The following is a 22,299-nucleotide window of genomic DNA, read 5'->3' on the forward strand; positions in this document are numbered from 1 at the left end:
TTATTTTTTGAGTGCAGAAGTAGGTTAGAGCCCGAGCTCCATCTGTGGTAGTGATTTTTTGATGGAGAACTTGCTTAACGAGGTAGTTTTCATCCAGAAGTGTTGAGAAATCCAAAATTCCATAAGATGCTCCAGTTTTGAAGATGTTTTTGGGGGAGGTGGGGGGAGAAAATCACACCTGCTCAGTGTGAGAGAGATGGACACTGTATAGCATCTCTAGGCTGCACTTACACAATCACAGAATTATAGAATGCTTTGTCTTTGAAAGGACCTTAAATCTCATCCAGTGCCACCCCTGCCATGGCAGGGACCCCTCCCACTGTCCCAGCTGCTCCAGCCCCAGTGTCCAGCCTGGCCTTGGGCACTGCCAGGGATCCAGGGGCAGCCACAACTGCTCTGGGCACCCTGTGCCAGGGCCTCACCTCCCTCACAACAAAGAATTCCTAATATTTAGTCTAAATCTAAACCTATGGATAAATTCTTGTGATCCTCACGTGCCTGGGGAAGAAACCCCAGTGTGTGGGACAAATTGCATGTGTAGATCCTGAACACTCATCACCAAAGGGCTGAAGTGCACAAATGACCTTGTGAGGTGGAGAGCTGGCAGGGAGCAAAGAAGAGAGGATGGAAAGCATTGCTGCTGCTGCTTCCAGAGAGAGGAGCGTGTAAATGCAGGCAAGTGCCTCTCTTTTTGGGAAGGAAAGCTTTGATCCAGCAAAGATGGACAAGCTGTGGGCTCTGCTCACCATCCTGGGCAGCAGGAGTTAATTACCAGGGCTCTGTCACAGCAGGGACATTTGCCACCATCATCTTTTCCAGCTAACACGGAGTTTGCACGTCCCAAGCCCTTTGATGCTTGTCTGAGAGCGTCAGGGCTCTCTGCTTTCCAAAAGGAGAAGAGTGATAAATGTGCTTAATTTTTGCAGAGCTTGTAGCCTGGTTTTATCCCAGGATCCGTCTCTGGAGGTTTTATTAGCTGATGGTGTCTGTAGGAAAAAGTCAAAGCGACTAGACAGGAACAGCCGTGGAATTGATGTAGGAAGCGAGAGCGTGTTTTGCAGATAATGTTTCTCATTCTTGCCGAGTTTGGGCACTGCATTTCCAGTCCTGCTGGAGTTTTACAGCTGCTGCCTGCCAGAAACCCCTCTGGATTCCTCCCACTGGGGCAGGCTGTGAGCAGAGATGGGTGCCCTGCTCTCGAGTGTGGGGACCGGTGGCAGGTGACAAACATCCTTCTCCCTGCTGTGCCTCTGAACCTGGCACAGAGGGAGCTCAGCTGGGTGTGCTGAGGAGGCTCCAGGTGTCAGGAGGGGCCCAGGAGCGCTGGTGTGGGGAGATGATCACCCTTCCTTTGAGCCTGGCACTGAGACAATTTGCAAACATGTGTTGATGCGTTCTCGGAGGAAGCCAGGCACTAAATCATCACCTTGCATCTTGCATGCAGATTCGTCCAGGGAACCTATTTAATTAGGGGATAAATTTAGAAATCAATTATTTGCAGAAACAGTTTCTTTCCCTCTAATGAGGCTGCAGGATTCATCCCCCTCTGCCACTTTCCCATGACCTTTGTGTATGCAGATCAAGGGGAAAAATGCTCCATGTCTCCTCTGTCTCATTGTAGGTGTCCCTTTTTGGGCAGCTCCTGTACAGCTTTCACCAAGGCTCTTGTTAAAACAGCAAATGAGAACATGCTGCTGTTGGATCTAATGGTGTGGTACTGGTGGGGGAACCAGATAATGACATGGATTAGCCTTTCCTGCTGGGGAAAGAGACGGGAAGCTGTAGGAAAAAGGCTGGAATGGGGTGGCTGTGGGTGGCTGTGTGTGGTGTCTGCTTGTCATGGTGTGACTTGGGTTTGCCAATTTTAATATATTTAATTTCTTTTAGAGACAGGACCCAGGACTAGAGACAAGGCATGCTCACAACTTAAAAAGTACAAGAAGAAATATTAATAATACAAAAAGAATTCAGAATAAGATTCCTAGATTATTCCCTCCTCCCTTCATTCCACATTTCTTACCAACAACATACAGACAACACTTCAGCCAGTTATCCACCCAAATAATCACTTCAGTTCACTTAAGAGAGCAAAGTTCCTTTTTTAGTTATGGCTTAGGGGGTGTCTTCATCTTGACAGTCTGCATCCGTCGGGGACCTACAGAACTATGAATTTTCCTCTCATTTCCACAGTCCTTCCAGAGCCGTGTTATGGGTTGCAATGCATACATGGGGTACCACTTTTAAAGATAGGCTCCTGAAAAACAAAATCCTCTTCATCTCCTTCTCTATCAAATGTCTCTGTTTATATTCCAGTCCCAAAACAGAGAGCTTGATTTCCTGAGTCAAAAAAGTCTTAATCTCAAGCACCCATCCCCCCCAAGTGTATTTCACAGTTTAAAGGAATTTTAGTGAAGCCACAATCCCTTCATAGCCCCACAAAAAAAACAAAAAAAAAAAAGGTTTGCAGCTACTTATCAGTTGCATCTTTTCAATCTCTTCCCATCAGGAAGTTTATCTTCATTCCACCGACTGCTGTGGACTCCATGCTTTATTCCTTCACATTCAGGGGATCTCAGGAGATCTAGAATCTTATCCAGGCATTAGAAGTTAAAGTTGTATCCACATTGTGAAGAAGCCATGCGGTCAGCTGGAGGCCTCTCCTGGCATGTGGAGAGCCAAGCTGAGCCGAGCTGGGCTGGGCTGAGCTGAGCCGAGCCGGGCTGGGCTGGGCTAAGGGTCCCCCCAGGAGCCAGAGCCGGGTCAGGGCCCCAGCCAGACGTCCCCTCTCCTCCGCAGGCCGGAAGCCAAAAGAGCCCCCAGCACTTGATCCACTGTGATTTGTGAAAGCGAAATGACTTTTCATTGGTTTCCCGAGCTGTCCATCACCAAATCAGCTCTCTGATTGGTGCCAGCAGCTCACAGGGGAAGCCCTGGAGATGGGACAGCCCCCTCCATTCCCCGCCACGTGGAGCTTTCCCTGAGGGGAAGGCACCCATCCACCCAAACACGTAAAACCAACACGCTGCTTCAGGCTCTGCTCTCTGTCACTTCATTGCTTCCAATCTCTGACAAATTGCTCTCTTCTCTTATGCCTTACTCACTTTTAAATGGGGAAAAATTATTTTACTCCCAGGCTCTGAGAAGCCTTAATAAATTTGGTTGCTTTTATTATTTTGGATTTTTAAAGTCTGCTCATCTTATGGTGCTGCTTTCTGAGCCCTGCAGCTACTTTGTTGTGCTCTTACATCAGCTCTTTGGAGTCCAGTCCCCTGCACTGGGAGTCAGCCCAGACAGAGGTGAGGATTTTCATAGCTAATCTCAGTAAACCTTTCTGTTCTGGCAGCCTGAGAGTTTGCAGACTCCAAGGGTCCCTTGGCACCAGTGGGGTCTGGCACCTTGCATGGCATCTTTGGGAGCAGCAGTTGCTCTCCCACAGCTTCTTTCCTGCAGAACTCGCTGGTGCTTGGCCAGTGGGAGGATATCAGTATCTGGGCTGGGACACTCTGGGGCATTCCTGGCAGAGTGTCCTGGGAGCCTCAGGTGCTGGGGTAGATAAATGTGCAAAACTGCTTCTGGGTTAAGGTGTCATAGTCTTAGAGAGAAAACAAATTTTCTGTGAGGTTGCAAGGACTCATTTGTGTAATAAAGAGCTGGATATGGGGTTTGTTGAGTAGCCCAGACAAAACCTGGGTACTTGAGTGGTACCTCAGGTACCTGACAGACTCTGGGAGCTTTTCCTGGAGCAGATGAAAGATTCTTAATCCTTTGGCAACCAGTGTGAATGTGTGCCTTGACAGCAGAGAAGGGACCCTGTGAGTAAAGGAGCTCCCATCACAATCCAGGGGGAGGAGCAGCAACTGGCCATTCCTGGTTACTGAGATTTTTTGCCTTTTTGGGCAAGGGTATATCCATAATTTTCAGGCTATTTGGCTTTTGATGCCCCCACCTGGTGCTCCAGGTGACATAGAGGCAGAAGATCCCAAGTAAACCACTAGCTGTTTTATTCTCTGCCCTGAAAATACCCCACCAGTTCCTTCTCCTTGGAAAAGAACATCCATCTCTCAGCAGGTAAAATTGTCTCAGTGTTTGTAGAAGGTGAGCAGACCTCCTCTCTCCTCCTCTCTCCTGTTTTCTTCTCCACCTCTGCCTGTTCCACCTCCCCTTTGGGAGGGCAGGTCCATGGAGGAACCACTGTAGAAAAACTCACAGTGTGAGAGAGGAGCCCTGAGCTATCAAACTGCCTTATCATTTTAAGAGGTCTGTTCCCAAAGAGAGGTTTAAAAATGCAGAGGACTTATAAAGCTGGTGGCTGGTGCTAATGGAGCTCAGAGCTGTGCTCACCCCTCGAGGCTGGTGCTTGCTCCTTGGCAGCTGTAAAGCAAATGCACCTCTCTGCTTTGTCCTGCAGCCTGCCTGCCTTTGCCACACTATTCAGGTGATCTGAAGAGGTCATGTTGCCCTTCTGCTCCTGTCACAGCTTGCAGGGAAGACAAGCACATTCCCTCTCTGTCCCTTTGTGACAGTCCTGCTCTGCCCTGATGCCCACCCTGCTGTGCCAGGCTGCCCTTGCCCTGCTCCCAGCACTCAGCTCCTGCAGAAACTCACAGACAAAGGGAAAATTGCTGTTGCTGCTGTTACCTGCACAAGGGAAAGGCCAGAGAAGTGGCTTTCCAAATATTTTCCCTCTTCACAAGCCATATCTAGTGACATCCTGATACCCAGGGCTGCTCTGCTGCCATGGTGTCTGTGTTGGAGGCTGTCCTGGGAAAAGACATCCCCAGCCCAGCCCTACAGGTGCCCAGGAGAAGGGAGCAGGAGCAATGCAGGCAGGTGGGGCTGGCTGGGCTCCTTCCATCTCCTTCTCTGGGATCTGGGTTATGATATCAGCAGAACCCATCTGGCCCTGATTCCACGTGCCAGCACTCCCTGTGCTCCTGGGAACTGTGTGCTGCCACTGCAGGTGATGCACAGTGTCCTCCCTGTGCCCTTCCCTTTGCCCTCCTGTGCCCTTCCCTGCCTTTTCCCTGTGCTCTCCCTGTGCTCTCCCTTTGCCCTCCTGTGTCCTTCCCTGTGCCCTCCCTGTCTTCTCCCTGTGCCCTCCCTGTGCCCACCCTGTGCCTTGCCCTGTGGTCCCTTGGCTGCAGTGAAAATTCAGGCTGGTCTCCCCATGTTTGTGTCATTGGACACTTCAGATCCATTCAGGCTCCAACAAAGCTCTGGTGTCACCACAGAGGCACCATGAAATGGCTGAGTTCTGCCAGTCTGCCAGGGCTTGGGGATTTAATAGGATTTTTTTCTTTTCCAGGTGCCTTGTGGAGGCTTTCAAAGGCCATTTCTCTGGATGTGTGGTGGCAATAGATGCTCTAAGGCTTGTAGTGGCCTTGCAGGAGCCAGGCTGGGTTCTCAGACAGGCTGGAGTCCCACACAGGGCTGGGACAGTGACAGAGAGGTGTCCTGTGTGGCACCTGCAGTGGGGCAGGCCAGGCCCATGCAGGGCTCAGGCTGGGCAGCACTGCCTGTGCTGATGCAGCAGATCTACTCATTCCCTGCCCATCACTGAGCTTTCTGAGCCAGGAAATCCCCACAGTCTGCACGAAAACCTGTCTCACTTAATCCACCCTGAGCACAGAGCTGGACCAGCACTGTGTGCTCGTTACCTTCAGAAAAGCTTCACAATCAAAAACCAGATTTAACAGAGATTGATCATTGAACCATCACAAAATGATGCTTGTGCCTTTCAGGTAGAGTTTTTTCTCCCCGTTTGTTGGGTCTGTCTGTTGTTGGATTTGAAGATCTGGAGTAACTGGGAACAGAGAGCTGTCCCAGCTTTCCCCAAGCACTGCCACAACAGCAGCTTCCATGGACCAAAGCTCTTTCTCTTATGAGCTCTTTCCTCTTCCTTGTGCCTTCAAGTGCTGCTTCAAAAGTAAATCCTGCGCTTTTCTTGGGTGAGCCAGGAGACTCCAGAGAAGTGGCAAAGCTTGAGCTTTTCACTAAAACCCTAAAGAAAACTCCCATGCCTTAACAGAGGGGTGGGGATTGGAAAGGAGAGAGAGGAGAGTGAAATCTATCCATCAAGGCACCTCCTTCACATCCATCTCCCTGACACTTTGCCCTTCACCTCTGCAGAATACACAATAGGGGGGCTCTGATGCTTGAAGTTATATTCCCTCACCTGCTTTTTCCTCATGGCAGCATCACAGAATCCCAGAATCATTAAGAATCATGGGATGAACTAGGTTGGAAACATCATCTTTGAGACCATCTAGTCCAACCTATGGCCCAACACCTCCTCAAGAACTAAACCCTGGCACTGAGTGCCACGTCCAGGCTTTCTGTAAACCCCTCTAGGGATGGTGACTGCACACCTCCCTGGGCAGAGGATTCCAGTGCCCAGTCACACCATGTGTTTGTGTTTGGGCATCCCTGGTGCTGCTCCAAGCCTGGGTGTCTCATCTCACCCAGGAGTTCTCTCCCCCTTGCCCTCTCATTCCAGTGGTCATGGCTCATCCATGTGCCAGCAGTTCATGCAGGATCAGATTCCAGCATTGCCTCCCTCTCGTCTTTGGCTCCCACCACTGGCCAGGGGGAGCCTCTGCTGACAGGTAAAGAATTGAATGGAAGGGAATTGAAAGTCAAAGGGCCCTGTAATAATTTCAGAGTGCCTGAGGCAGCATGGAAACCCTGGCATTATAAATAAGGGTAATGTGCTGTATCCTGAATTGCAATCAAAGAAGCTGCAGGAGCACAAAGTGTTCTGAGCTTCTCTGGGGTGTGTGGAATCAGACTGAGATCTGTGGGCAGCACAGGCAAATCAATATCTGATCCCTGGGGTGTTTAGAGACCCTAAAGCTGGGATTAGAAAGGCCAGAGGGATGTGGGGATGGTGCAGAAGGCTCCAGAGCCAAGACCAAGAGAGCTGAGTTGGAGCAGCCTAGCCCTCGATGGTCTGAAGTGCTTCCAGGGGCTGAGGTCTGGAAGGGGCTGACTCTGTCCTCCCTGCTCACCCAGGAGGTTTATTTTATTTTTTTTTTTTGGGCTCCTGTTGAGCTTGGGATCTGCCCTCACCTTCAGTCACACTGCTCTGGTTGTCCTGAACCCTGTGGTGGCAGCTCAGTTCCTCCCACACCTCTGTGTCTTTGAGGTGACAGGTCCCAGGAGCCTGAACCTGGCTGCTTGTTCTCCTTCCAGCAGAGCCTGCAAACAGCCAAACCCCCTTTACAGCAAATCCCATTTTGCCTCTCCAAGGTCAGGTGTGTGATGCTGCTGGCAATGAGGTGCAGAGAGTGCTCTGGGCTGCACTTGGTGCCAATGGGATCCCCCTTGCACCACCCCAAGACCAGGCTGCCTCTAGTCCTCCTCCATCCAACATCATGCCTTGGATTTGGCACTGCTGGTTTATAACAGCTGGACTTGATGACCTCAGAGAGATTTTCTAACTCAAACCATGCCATGATTCTGTGTCCATGCAGACCTGCCAGTGCCAGAGACACCCCTGAAATGCCCTGCAGGTGCAGCTCTGTGTTCTCACAGCCAGGGGCTTTGAAAGGAGATGATCAGAGGGAGCTTGTCATCTCTCTTTTTTTTCCCCTTTCTTAAATTTCTGAGCTTCTCTATTACTTTTTATGATCTGCAGCTGCATTTGTGTGCTGCCCCAGGGAGTACTGTGAGGGGAGAGCAGGGGAGGAGGTGTGTAAGGGAAGGAGCAGGAGTGGAGGGGAAGGGAAGAAAAAAACCTGAGCTAATGATTTGGATAAAAAACTCCACCACATTGCCACCAAAAGACCCAAACTCTTAGAACTCTTAGGGCCTGTTTGACTGCAGAATAGCCCCCCTGGGAGCATGGGGGAAGCCCCATTTCTGGAGTAATTCTGGAGCTAGTCTGCACAGAGTGTGATAATCTATTCCACAGGGAGCAATCCTGCGCTGGCAAGGGCACTGGGGAGAGCTCTCTGTTTATGACTTTCTGCATAAATTTGCTTTATTAGCATAAGTGGTAGCTAGCACCGAAGAGTCTCTAAACTAACACTTTATTGGAGGTTGGTGCCTCTGGAGAATGTTAACTCAGGAGAGCCCCTGGAACAGCAGCAGATGGAAAGGGGTGGCAGGATGAGGGGTGTGGAAGAAGGGGGCACAAGCTGGAATTGTGTCTCTATAAAAGGAATTACAGCCACTAACAAGATCTCCAGCTTTTCCCGTGCCAGATTCAGATGCTGAGTTGTGCAGGTGGGATGAGGAAGCCTGGCTGCAGGGTGCAGGTCCTGCTGGGATGGAGCAGGTGGGGAGGAAAAAGGCTGGAAGAGCCTGGATCTGTGCACTGGAAATTACTCAGTGGCTCCTCAGCCATCAGCCCAAGCCCTTGGTGGTGACAGGAAAGGTGCCCAGCAGGTCTGAGCAGTGCTGGGAGGAAGCACAGGGAGGGTTTGGTGATCTGGGGGCGGGGAACCTGGTGGGGATGAGCTGCTCTAAGCAAAAGGGCTTATTTTAATAATGGCCTTCAAGAATGGAATAAAAATACAATAATCATGGTAGATTAGCAAGAACAAGCCAATTAAATACAACACAGGCTTTGTAAAACGCCATGACAGATAAGGCAGGGCTGCAGCCTCCCCAGCAAAGTGGTGAATGCTGAGACATTGCATAAGGTTGGGGGTGGGGGCTGGGGGTTGTTTCAAGCCTGGTGGGCTGCTTGGAGAAGGCAGAGGTGAAAAGGCTGTCCCTGGCTTCAGTGAGACCAAGGGGAGAGGAGGGAGGGGTGGGTAGGGCAGCCAGGAGCCTGAAGGCACAGAGTAACAATCCTGCAACTTTAATATCAGCTGTTTCATTTTGTATTCATCATGTCAGCATAATCTGCTTTTATGGGAATCGTCTTGGTTCCCAACCAAATGCATTTAGGCCCCTTTGCTTTTAAGTTTGATTGTAATACAAGCTGAAGATTTCAATGAAATGTTTATATGGAAGGGTTGTAGCAACAGCAAAGGGGAAAAGGGGATTAGAGAGTTGGTTGGAAGGGGTTTGCTGTGGTCACTGCTGTCCCCTGCCTTATCCTGGACCTGCTGATGGGAACGAGGCCAGGTCAGAGGCTGAACCCTGGGAAGAGTTTGGTTTGGATTCCTTGTTTGATTTCCAAGGAAAATGATGAATACTGTAAGCTGTACAAGGCACAGAGCTTGAGGAAGAGCAGGAAAGACAGAATCCTCTGTGTGCCTTTTTCTTCATTTCAGACAATCATCAGGTGATACCAAAGGCTGGTGGGTGCTGTGTGGTGGGACATGATGGCAGTTGTGAAGGTTTGGGGGGCACCGGGGGGGGCTGCAAGGGGAGATACACCTGCTGGTGCTGGGGAGTTATATCTGCTGGTGTTGGGGAGATCTATCTGCTGCTGCTGGGGAGATCTGTCTGCTGGTGTTTGGGACATCTATCTGCTGGTGTTTGGGACATCTATCTGCTGGTGTTTGGGAGATCTATCTGCTGGTGTTTGGGAGATCTATCTGCTGGTGCTGGGGGGATCTATCTGCTGGTGTTGGGGAGATCTGTCTGCTGGTGTTTGGGACATCTATCTGCTGGTGTTTGGGAGATCTATCTGCTGGTGTTTGGGAGATCTATCTGCTGGTGTTTGGGAGATCTATCTGCTGGTGTTGGGGAGATCTATCTGCTGATGTTTGGGAGATCTATCTGCTGGTGTTGGGGGGATCTATCTGCTGGTGTTTGGGAGATCTATCTGCTGGTGTTTGGGAGATCTATCTGCTGGTGTTTGGGAGATCTATCTGCTGGTGTTGGGGAGATCTATCTGTTGGTGTTGAGAACATCTATCTGCTGCTGCTGGGGAGATCTATCTGCTGGTGCTGGGGAGATCCATCTGCTGGTGCTGGTGGGATCTATCTGCTGATGTTGGGGAGATCTATCTGCTGGTGTTGAGAACATCTATCTGCTGCTGCTGGGGAGATCTATCTGCTGGTGTTTGGGAGATCTATCTGCTGGTGCTGGTGGGATCTATCTGCTGATGTTTGAGAGGTCTATCTGCTGGTGCTGGGGAGAACAGGCTCCTCAGATCCTCTGCTCTGGGATGGAGGTGGTGCCTGCCTGGGGTCTTTGAGCAGGGAGAAGGGGAGAGGTCTGGCTGCCTGCTGTGGGGAAGGAGCATCCTCCTTGTTTCTCTGTTGTCTCCTCTCTGCTGAGCACAGTGAGCAGGTAGGAAGGTGGTGTGGCAGATGCTTGATGATGTGTTTGGCTGTTTTACTTGGTGTTTTACCCACAAAGGGGTGTTTGAACCCCATCTGATAGCTCCCCATCTGCTGGATACTGAGATTTTTAACAGCTATAGACCACAAGTGCTTTTCCATTGCTGTGCATTTAAAACCTTAACAGTATCTCATTCTGTTTGGGTGCAGGAATGCCCTTAATTTGTTCCAAAAGCATTTGAAAGCTCTGATAGCAGGCAATCTTGCTGCAGACTATTACATTCTGTCTGATGGACGGGCTCTCACTGCTGTAACTACAGCAGATAGTGGAGTGACAGTGTGTGTCCAGTGAAACACAGGCAGTGTAATATTAGTGTCAAGTATATGAGGCCAAGAAACTTCCCTGTGTTTGTAGATTGAGGGATTCTGCAGCTTCAGGGCGTGAAAAAAAAAGCTTTTTCAAAAATTATTTTTATTGTGAGTGGTGAATTTCATTGGAGGCTCGTGATGTCCTGGGGGTGCTGGGGTAGTAACCCTGAAATGAAAGCTTGAGCACACAAGTGTTTATAAGTGTGTGGGAATGGGTAGCCAAGCTTGGCAAGTCCCTGTTTGTCACAAATTGCCTGGCTGCTGGGTTTGCTTAAAATTGTGAAATGAATGTTAAATTGAAGTTTCTACTTTTGGAAGAGACCTTTTGAAAATGAAACAGGCTTATCTTCAGTCTAGGCTAAAATCCAAAAAATTGCCTATATTTCAGAACTCCTGAGAAATGTTCTCTGTGATCCTTTTAAACATCCCATGCAAAAATGTGTGCGTAAGGGAAAAAATTTGGAGAAAGGTTGACCCTGGAGGTTTTTTTCCCTTGCTTCCCTAATGTGATGTAGCCTTTGGAACTGTAGCAGTGGGTCCTGGTGGCATCCACATGGTCTGAGCCGTGGGCTGGGTGATATAACCTCCCTCCTGAGCTCCTTAGAAAAGGTCTGCTGCAGGATATGTGTGTGGTGAGTGTCTGATACTGCAAATCATCCCCTCCTGTGGGTCACTGTCCCTCTGGACAGAATTAAGATTATGGTTTTGCATAACAGAGTCTCTGCCTTGATGCTTCCATACCCTCCCATGGCCTGTTTGCCTCTGTGGATGATCTTGGATTTCTGCTGCAAAGCTGAGTGAGTGCTTTTGCTCCTCAAAGTAGCATTTGTTTTGATTTTAATTAGACAAGGAGATGCTTTTCAGTACAGACCTTTGAAGTATTGCTGGGAAGATGACTGCAATTAAGCAGCCTTGATATTTCTCTCATTTTGTTCTTATTTTTACTGCTATAAGAAACCTCCTGCTTAAGCCTTGTTTGGAGGGGAGAGACACAGGATTCATTCCATGAGGCTCCCAGGTCTTGAAGGAGCTGCAGGGCTGCTGTGATTTACATTTCCAGAGTACAAGCAACACCCTCTTGCTGCTGATATCTCCAGCAAAAAGCATTTTATGTCAAAGGAGAGAAGGGTCAGTAGCAGGATGCCAGGGCAGTGACAGGGATGTGACAGGGAGCTCGTGCATCCCCTCCCAAGCACAAGTGTGGGCTCTTGGTGGATCCATGTGTGCTCAGGAGCTGTTTGGTTTTTCTCTGTTGAGTGCTCAGGTGTGCACAGGGGTTGGGGATAAGGAAGGTGCAGTGCTGGGGGGGCAGAGGCAATGAGCAAACCCCTCTGGTGAGATTGAGGCATCACAATGGTGGCTCAGGGGTGTCACAGTGAGGTGCTGAATCAGGGATCTGGCAGTAATGGGGTGGCCTTGTCCCTGCTCTCAGCCCTGCAGGACCTGTGGTGGGATGGACTCTTCTCCATGAGCAGCTTGGCTGGCTCTTTTCTGATCCATGTTGGGAAGACAGGAGCATCCTTAAGGAAAGTGTATTGATTTCAGGGGTGAGAAAAACTGTTCCTGGAGGACTGAGAGGTTTTTTTTTGGTTGGGCTGGGACATGGGTTTGTAGAAATGCAAGTGCCTGGTCTTGTAGGCTGAGTGCCTGCTCACCACTCACATGTACTGTTAAAGCATTGTGTCCTGTAAGGTGTGGGTGGCTCCTCAGGACAGCCTCAGCTGGGCTTGTTCCTTCCTTCCTCTGCACTGGGAGCTGGCTCTGGATGTGCTTTGCCCAGCTGGGCTCAGGGTAATGAAATGCAAAGTGCCACCAGCATTCCCTGGCTGCTTTGCCTACAGGGGAACAAGCACTGACCCTCTGCAGCTGAGGAGGAGGAGGAGGAGAACCTTGTCTGTTCCCCCTGTGGTGCCAGAAATCCCTGAGTAGTGCTCCTGACTGTTCTGGGCAGACACACCTGCAGACAGTGGATCAGGAGCTGTCAGCCCTGGTCTCTTCCCAAATAGGAGGGAATTGAATTTGGGTCTTCCTCAAAGCAGGTGTCTGCTGAAGCTGTGGACACAGTGGCTAAGAATACCTGTCTTGCTTCACACTGCTTATATTGGAAATGAAAAAATAAACACAAAAAAAGATGTGCTGGAAGGAGAAATATTTTGGCTCGTCTTGTACTAGTATTTTTCTATTTTTTTAAATTCAGTTTTGATTCAGCTGCCAAACAGCCAAGCCCATCCTCTGCAGAGATCTGTGTGCAATGTGCTGGGCAGCTGTGGAGCTGTCAGGGCTCCTGGCCCACACAGGAGCTGCAGCTGAGGCTGGGACCTGCTGCCTCCACAGGGTCTGCAGGTCTGGGGGTGCCCTTTGGGCTCTCCAAAGCCCCAGTTCAGTGCAGTGCCGTGCCCTAGGGCAGGGGAAGCTGGCTGTGTGTGCTGGGATCTGGTGTGTGCTCTAATCCTGGCTAACAGGCTGCCTGTGCTGTAAATCAGGATTGGGTGGGATGTAAAACCAACAGAAGCTGCAGAAGGTGACTGACAGATGCAGCTCCAATGTCAATAGATATTTGTCAAGCCTGCTGCTTTTCCCTTGCTGCTGGAGCTCACAGTCTGTGCTGAGAGCATCCCTATTAAATACAGCTGTGCTGCTGCCTCACAGCTGGAAGAAAGTTTCCATTGTAAATGCCAGCAAAGCGTGTACTGGTGTCTGCACCCTGCCTTGTCTGGCACAGAGTGGCCTCCTGAGCCATGAAACTGCCTTGGGCTTGGCTGCAGCTCCCTGGGAGCTTCTTCCAGCCTGATTCCTGGGACAGCCATGGAGATTTAGGGCATGCTGTGTGATTTACTGTTCTTGCTCTCCTATTCTAGAAATCCCAAGGCACTCTTTAGCCCCTTGATTTTATTAAGGAAGACACCTATTTCTGTGTATATATATATGGAAAGTAGCAGGTAGAGGTAAAACTAAACAGAAGCAGTTCTGGGGATAAGACTCAAAAGTCCCAATTTCCTGGATCACTTGGAATAACAGCTCTGGGCATTCTGGAGCAAACTGACCCTGAGCTGTGTGTTGTGTCCTGCAGAGATGTCGGGGACGGTGTCGGACATTTCGCTGGTGCACTGGAAGCAGCAGTGGCTGGAGAATGGCACCCTGTACTTCCACGTGTCCATGAGCAGTGCTGAGCAGCTCTCCAGGGCCACCCCTCCCAGCCTGCAGGAGCCCTCAGAGATCGTGGAGGAGCAGATGCACATTCTTCACATCTCAGTCATGGTGAGTCGCAGCTCTGATGGCATGGGAGGGGATGAGAAGCAGGGTGGTGAGTCTGGCTTGCAGATGTTTGGGTCTCCAGAAAGGGTGAGATGTGTTTGAATGAGCCAGGAAAAGAAAAAAAATAAAAGAAAAATAGAGTGCTTGGTCTTCTGAGAAAATAAAACAAAATAAAGCAAAAGAGTGTGAGGAAGAAGCTGTTGGGAGGGTATGAAGGATCCTTGTAATTCCTCCTGTCCATGCTGGAAAGTGGTGAGGTGCCAGTGGAGTATTTCTGCTTTTGAGGTGCCAGTGGAGCATTTCTGCTTTATGTTTGGGCACTGTGCAAAGGCAAGATTTTGGGCTTGGCCATTTCAATCTGAAGCTGAAGTTTATCTTTGAAGTGAGTAAGAGCTGCAGCATTTCTTGCAAAGGACAAGTCCGACCTAAAGTGAAAAGATGATCCAGTGCTTTGAATGTCTCCATCTGGGGTGTTTGTGACCTTTCATTAATGCACTGTTTATGTGCTGTGCTGCCTTTTAAAGTTTCAGTTTCATATGAGGTGGTTGCCTACGTGTTTGGATCTGGTCCATGGTTCCTCTGTGTTTTAGAGCTCCATCTGTAAAATGGGATTCAGTGTATTGTCCCTTCAATCCCTCTGGGATAAGATATAGACAAAAAGAAGTTAGGTTGGTATAACCAGTGTGTATGTATGCCATTCATTTGCCAAAGCAAGTCCTTCATGTCCCCTCAGCAGCCCTCTGCAAAAGGTGAATCTGTTCATCTTAGAATGTGAGCCATCTCCACAGCTTCTGTCTTTAGTTTTGGAAGGAGGAACAGAGACATGGCTGCATTTAATTTTTTTATTTTTTATTTTTATTTTAACAAGCAGCTATTTGGCTTTCACAACTTAAATCTGGGCTTTTTTTGTGTGTCTCATCAGCAGGGCTTTAGATTTGGCACTGAATGCATGTGAGAAGGGAGAGGGGCTTTGCATTAAGGCTCTTGGGCAAGATAAGATGCAGGATGGCAGAAAAGAAAGGAGTTGGGGGCTGCATCTTACTGGATTGGGTAGGGAATGGTTTTATGTCCTGCTGAAATTGTCAGTGTGATGTGGTGCTGGAGAGAGAACTGTGTACTTGGAAAATGAGCCTGAAAATATAAGTGAGAGACAGAACAAAGAAAGAAAACATCACAACATGAGTGGGTGTGAAAAGCTCCATCCCTGGCAGGAGGTTTGAGTATGGGATTGCTTGGATGTTTTGGGCAAACCTGAGCCCTGGAGAATTGCCCTGTGTCTGTGGGGTGACACCTTCTCTGCAGCATGGTGATTCCTGCTTGAAATGCAGATTTTCTGTAGCAGGGAGAGGTTCAGCCCTGGTCCCCAGCCCTTGCTGAAGATGGTCTCTAGAACACAGCAGGTCATTGTAATGCTTGGGTGCTTTGAGAAGCTCCTGGCCAGAGCCTTCCCTTGCTGCACCTCAGATTGCAGGAGCAGCAGTGCTGGGGGGGGTGGAGCTGGCAGCATTGCTGGACAGGTCACAGGAATGTCTCAGGAATGGGTTTGGCCTCTAATCCCAGGTCAGCCAGGGAAGATGTGCTTTGCCAGTGGTGTGGGAGCACCCATGGCTTTGTTGTGAGAGTTAATTCCTGCCCTGTACCTCTCTTCCCTTCTGCAAAAACAACAGGACAGGAGAGAAGGAGTTCTTCCTGCCACACACAGTCAGCTGTAATTCCACTTCTTTATAAATCCTGGCATTCCCTGCAGCAGGAGCTGAGGTTCTGTGCATGGATCTGGGGCTGGGATGGGGTCTGGGCTGCACTTGTGTCCCTGGAGAGGCAGGAACCCTGCAGATCCCTTTCCTGGGTCAGGATTGCAGCACAGGCTTGAAACTTTGCCCAGATTTTTCAGAAGGTTCATTAACTTTTTGAGTAAACCTGAGATAAGTTTTGAGTTACCAGCAAAGATGATACTGTTTTGTTGGTTTGTTGTTACTTTTTTTTTTTTTCCCTTCCTTGATGCCTCATGAACTTCTGTAGAGGAAATAAAATGGGCACAGCCATTTGTTTCTTGGGTGGGATATTTCACCCAGGTGCCTGGGCTGATTTCCCTCTCCTTTATTTCCCTTCTTGACCCCAGCTGGAGCACATCCCAGAGGGCCCCATCACTTGAGCTCTCCTACCCCAGCAGTGGGGGCTGTGCTGTGCTTGGCACAGGGGGTCCCTGGGTGCCCCTCCTGTCCCCACACCCTCTGTGTCCATGTTCCTTTTGACTCGGGATACAACCTGTGTGCTCATTCCCAGCTTCCCAAATACTTTTCCTTCCTGCCATGAAGCCCAGTGTCTCCTGTGTGGTTTGTATAAACTAAACCTCACTGCTATGGACCAGCACCCCAGTGCTGTCTGTGTGCCCTGCCCATCATCAGCCCAGGGGACAGAGGGGACATGGCAAAGTCCTTCCTTCATCTCCTAACACTTGCTTTTACCTCTCTCCTCCTGCTCCAGGTGCTTTATAGGAACTGGGGGAGGTTTGCTTGGGGATCTGGTTAATCCCTTTCTTGGGTATTTGGCACAGTTTTTGGGCAGTGAGACATCTCCAGGCCAGGAGCTGGTTGGATTCCTGTGGGTGTTTATGGCCTGACCTGGAGCTCCTGCTCTGCTTCTAAAGCCAAGGCCCCCTCTCTGCTGCCTGGGGGCTCCAGGGAGGTGCAAATCCTGGGTTTACTCCTCCTCAAGTGGTTGTGGCTGTGTCCCCGTGACCACCATCTACCCCTGAAAACACTGACTGACTGTGACCCTGTCCACACCTCCCTTCCCAAGCTCAAGGGCATCTTTGACAGCAAGATAATACTTAATTTTTATTTTCTTTTTCCTTTCCTAACTGTTTTTTCTTAATCTCTCCCCAATGAGACATAACATTAATTACTGCAGTTAAAGGGAATTCAGTCTCCATTACTCTCTGCCACCCATTTCCTCTTGGCTTGAGCGCCTGAAATTTGTCTCCCAAATGAAAAGAAGGGATAAAGAGAAAAGAAAAACAAATATGCAAATACAAGATTTTATTTATTTACCTTTTTCTTTTTTTTTTCTTTTTTTTTTTAACCACAGTGTCAAATAGAAAGGAATCAATATTTTTGTCATTATGCCTGTTGTGTTTTTTCACCATAATCTCAGCTGTCATTTGGGTTTAATTGTGTTGTTTCCTGTTGTGTGGAAGTAAATCTTATCTGTTTTGGATTAAAATTCAATGAAGGTCACAGCAGCTCGAAAACTTACCAGGCTGCAGCAATTAATGTTCATTTGGCTTTGATAAATTGGAATGTTCCCCACAATGGGACTGGAGTGGATTTCAGAAGCAATAATTCTTCCATTAACTCAATGATTCCCTGTGTGATGGAGCGTCTTGTCACTGCTCTGTTTGTCATCTGTCACTTCAAGGATCTGGGCATATGCCTGATATGATTTATCATGATTATTGGGGCTGCTTGTGTCAAAACATTTTAAACCACTAATTATTCCAGCCTTGTAAATTGCTGAATTTAACAAAACATAAGAGAGATTTATTTTTTTGTTGTTCCCCACCGCCTCCTGTCCCAGTTTAATTATTGCTTTGCCTGGTGCTAAATGCAGCCCTGGGGCCGTGTCCTGAGGCTTTGGCCAACGAGGGAGGTTCCTTGTCAGGCTCTGAGGGGTGGAGGGTGGATCTGGGTGGGACAGGAAGGTTTTATCTTTGCACTGACCCTTTGATGAAGCACCCTGTGCGTGCTGGGATGCAGGTTTGGGAAGAGGCTGCAAAGCCCCATCCTGTCCTGCTGGTGGAGGGATGGGATTTTCTCTCCTGTGGGTCATGTCAGTAAAAGCCCTGGCTGTGGGATACCAGGACCATCCCTGCATGCTGGGAGGTTTAGAAATGTGCTCTGCAGTGCCTCTGCTCCAGCAGAAATAAGCTGGGTGTTTTGGAGAGGGGTCATGAGGAAAAGCCTTGTTGCATCTCATGCCATCACCTTCCAAGGGACTATTAAAGTGTCTGGAGTAAAAGGTGACCAGACATCATCAGGCTGCTTTTTAAAAAAAATGACTATTTTTTATTTCTAATGCCTGCTTTCTGCTGCCTGTACTGGCAGCAGACAAGTTATCTGCTGGCTTCCAGGTCTCCCAGAGGATTTTCTTTAACTTGTATTTGTGGAATTTCCTTTTTCCTTCTTGTTCCCATACATCCTGATGTTTCCCTAATGATCAGCTACTGGTCCTGTTCTTCATCAGCCTCTGAGCTGGGTGTAAATGTGGTCTTAAACTCTTTCCTCTGCTTTCACATCCTCCTCTGAAGTGGGAAGGAATCCTGTGGCCCAGCACACCCTGTGTGTGTCCTGGGGCTGCCTCAGGCTGGGGCAGTTCTCCAGTTCCTTAAGGAATCTCCAAGACCAAGTAGATTTTTAGAAGCTGTGATCACCTTTAGGGAAAAAAAAAATTAAAAAATCTTCCCTGTGAGGATTCTGAGGCCTTGGCACAGGGTGCTCAGAGCAGCTGTGGCTGCCCCTGGATCCCTGGCAGTGCCCAAGGTCAGGCTGGACACTGGGGCTGGGACAGTGGGAGGGGTCCTTGCCCATGGCAGGGGGTGGCACTGGATGGGCTTTAAGGTCCCTCCCTGTTGCATTTTGACTATAGCAGTTGTGGAAAGGATAATGCAACAAAGTCCTTCATGTAATGGAGAAGCAAAAGAGCTTTTATTTAAAGAAACACTGAACTTATATAGGATAGTTCATGCAAACACAATAGAAAAGGCTCATTGGCCCAAGAAGGCAACACCTCTTTGAAAACATGCTTTGTGCAAAACAACACATAGGCCACACACACTGCAGGTGTTTAATCATTGTTCTAATTTCTTGTCCTTGAGCAGCCTGAGAAACCCAAGGCTTCAAGGCTGCTTTTTCCCTGGTTTCCAGCAGAATCCAATGACACCTTCCAACCCAGGCCATTCCATGATTTTATAAATGCTCTCCTTCCCACAGGTGGATATAACATCATCATACCAGTGCAACTGGGCTTATCCCAGCTTGAATAGGAGGGGAGAGGAAGCTGAAACCCTTTTCAGAGCTGAGCTGATTCCCACTGTCCCCAGCAAATAGCTCTGTGAGGGATCACTCCAGATCCTGTGGGCTTTGGGCACATCCACACTCAGGATCCTTCATCCCCAGCATTCCCTCAGATTGGCCATTCTTTGTGGGGTGCCTCATTACCATGCTCAGCAGTATTTTGTCCTCCTTGGTGCAAAACTTCCCAGTGGATTCCATTCTCTCCCTCCCCTGTGCTTTCATGGTGCTGTGTCCTGTGGGATTGCAGGCAGCACCAATGGACCTGGCTTCTCCAGAGATGCAAAACATTGCTCCAGCCTTCCTCTGGCTCCTTGCAGCTTGTCTTGCTGATGGCAGCACTGGTGCTCCTGTCAGCCAGCTCAATGGGAGAAAAAAGCCCTGGTGTGACATGAGTAATGAGGTAGTGAAGAAGGCACAACATCTGTGTCATCATTTCTGCACCAGGAGGTCAACCAGATTCATCAAACATGCACTTCCAGCTTGTGATGTGTTTAGAAATTAATTAAGATAGGGAGAGAATTGCTGCTGCAGCACATTTTCTTATCTGAAAGGTATTAAAAAGCTAAATTGATCTCCAATGAGCTGTTTTTATTTAAAAAAAAAAAAAAAAAAAACAAAACCGAAAAGAAAAGCTCTAAAACCCCTGGGTTCAGCACACAGTCCCTGTATGAGAATTGTGGGGAGAGGACAAGGAGCTGCTCACCCTGATTGGAGATGGACCAAGCATCCCCAAATCCCTGGGATGGGGTTGGGAGCTGCAGGCTCCGTGCTGATGGCAAACCAAGCAATCCTCAGACCATCACCAGCCCTCCCCACGCTGCTGAAGGTGACCCTCAGCTCTTTCCTGAGCTTCTTCAGGGTGGCCAGAGGGACAGGTGGGGTCTGTGCAGGGTCAGGTGCTCAGGGCAGAGGGGCTGAGTGCCTGCAGCTCCCTGGGCCAGGGGACTGGAGCTCAGCCCAGCTGGAGGCTGAACTCACCTCTCACCACTGGAACTGCTACACAGAGGAGTCATTGCTGGTCCATGCTGGAAGAAAGTCTCACTCCTCTCCCCCTGACACTGTTGTGGCATCTGCTCTTTGCCAGGATGGGACATTTTTTGGCTTCTAGTTCCATTTCCATTTTAATGTGCCATTAACCAACTTCTTGCTGTCTGGGAGAAAAAGCATCTTTCATCCACCTTCCCCCTCCCCTTCACTCTCCTTTGCAGAGTCAGTATAAAACACTGACTAAATGTAGTTAATGATGTGCTCTGATATTTAGGGAAATCATTTTGGAGGGATTTGTCTTCAAATTGTCACTTTTGTGACAATGACACCTGTTACATTAATAATTTTTCACCGATCTCTCTCAGTTTTCCACCTCAGCTCCAGTGAATACATTAGACCCTTTATGGCTTTCTCTATATCAGACTTTTTCCACCCCACTGTGTTAAAATATGTTAACTGGAGTATTTGATTTGCATCTCTGATAAAGGAAGGCTGAATAAATGCTCTCAGTTCATCTGAACTGAGCAGCAAACTTAATTTTCCCTTCTCATCCCCAGAGCAATTGTAGTTGGTACTGGGGGGAAAAGCAGCCATGGGAAGCACTGGGAAGGGGTTTGGTTTTTGCAGATGGCATCAAAGGCGTGGGAGGGATCTGCAGCCTCAGAAAATTTCCCCAGCCTTGATGTGCCAAGAATCGAGGAGGGAAGGGAAAACGTAAAAACTCCTGTTGGAAAAGTGGCCAGTGTGGCCAGGGGGTGTGAGAGCTGGAAAGGGGGATGCTGAAGTCGTGAGGAGAGGAAGGAAAAAAATGCCAGAGGGAAGGTTTAGGGGGTGGGGTGAGGAGCATCAGAGCAGTGTGAGCTTGTGCACAGGGTGGGACATGCTCTGTGCCTGCCCTCGCCTCCGGGCTGGATCCCTCTGCCTGCCAGTGGCACTGAGAGTGTATTTTTACCCATTTGCTGATCTCAGAGGCTTGTCATGAACTTGTTCCCTTCCTTCCTCCTCCTCACTCTTCCCCTTCCCACCATCTGTCTGGGAGAAATACTCACATCCCCAGTGCTGCAGGGTGTAGCTGGTGGCCTGACCTTTTGGTGTTGGTTCTTTTTTTCCTCAGTGTGGGACAAGCAGATGGAAATCCAGGTTTCAGTGGGGTGGCTCTGCCTCAGCTCTTGGTTTCCATCCCTCTCCTGCACAGGCTGGTTCTCACTGAGCTGCTGGGCTCCAGGAGAGAGCAATTCCACGTGGGAGCCCCGTGCTAATCCTGTGTGTGAAGTGCTGCGAGTACTGCATTGGTACCTTTGAAACATTGACGTAAACACAGAAATGCTTTGCAGCTCCCAGCCTGGATCTAATTGCTTTAAACTGCCAGGCTCCAAGGTACATATGGCATTAAAATTGTCAGGAAATGTTATTCCAGAAAAGCTCCTGTGGATGCTGCCTTCTCCAGGGATGGCTGGGTGTGGGTGGCCCTGGCTCTGAGGTGCCTCACGATGGAGATGCAGACCTGGGAATGCTGGCAGGGTGGAGGGTGATGTCTCCTCACTAGTGAGGCTGTGCCTGGCACTCTTTAGTCCCAACAGGAATGTTATAAATCCCCATCTTTCTGTTGGTACAATATGGGCTCTGACCCAGGGCCAGGAGCCTCACTCACTCTCACATCCCCATGGGCTTGAAAGCTGGGCTGGTCTTCAGACAAGCAGCAAAATACCTTTTTATTTTCTTTTTATTTTCTTTCAAACCTTGTGTTATCTGCAGTTCTCGCTGCTCTCAGTTGTTACTCGTGTTTGAATGTGAGCTGGAAATGTTTGCATCTGTTCAAGTGCTGTTGGTGTCAGGTGCTGGCTCGTGTGGAGCTGAACTGTGCTCAGCCTCCTGCAGAACAGCTTCAAGGTGGTTGGGAAAGATGTGACATTACAGCACCACAAGAAGCTGAATTCTCATTAGATTGGTGAATCCTGAAGATGGGAGTAAAGTGTTAATGACAGGATGAAATGCAATATCATATTTGTCCCCAGAAATATATTTGCTCTCAGTTTAGACTTTCCCTTTTTTTCCCATTTAAAAATAAATTGGACTTGGTTTCACAAGGCACTGTGATGCCGTGAAAAGGCAGAGCGCTTTTTGTTCAGGGAAGTGTCAGAATGAAATGTTTCTACTCTTCAACACTTTCTATATCCTCCCCAAAACCACTTACACTTTAGTTTCAGCTGATGTGAAACTGTCTGAGCAGATAAACCGTTCCTGAAAAAAAAAAACAAACCTAAAACCTTTGCAGGCTCTGTGTGGAGTAGCAGTGCCTGGAGCAGGGGAGATGTGGTGCTGTGGGTCTGATCATCCCCCTCTGAGTGCCTGCAGCCTCTGCAGCAGAAACAAGCTCTGACCAGCCCTGCAGTGCCTGGCCCCAGGGCAGGGCACACTCACATCCCACCAGGCAG

At 49.0% G+C, this 22,299-nt stretch overlaps 1 protein-coding gene across 1 annotated transcript in view; it reads left to right on the forward strand.

The window, feature by feature from the left end:
• The window catches only part of ASTN2 (astrotactin 2), a 316,378-nt gene that overhangs the window by 38,641 nt on the left and 255,438 nt on the right, over positions 1-22,299 (forward strand). Inside the window, exon 2 of the mRNA XM_079324231.1 lies at positions 13,621-13,808. Coding sequence (XP_079180357.1) covers positions 13,621-13,808 — 188 coding nt within the window. The remainder of the gene's footprint in view (positions 1-13,620; positions 13,809-22,299) is intronic.

This window comes from Erithacus rubecula, assembly GCF_903797595.1.
Source record: "Erithacus rubecula genome assembly, chromosome: 21".
NCBI classification, from domain to species: Eukaryota; Metazoa; Chordata; class Aves; order Passeriformes; family Muscicapidae; genus Erithacus; species Erithacus rubecula.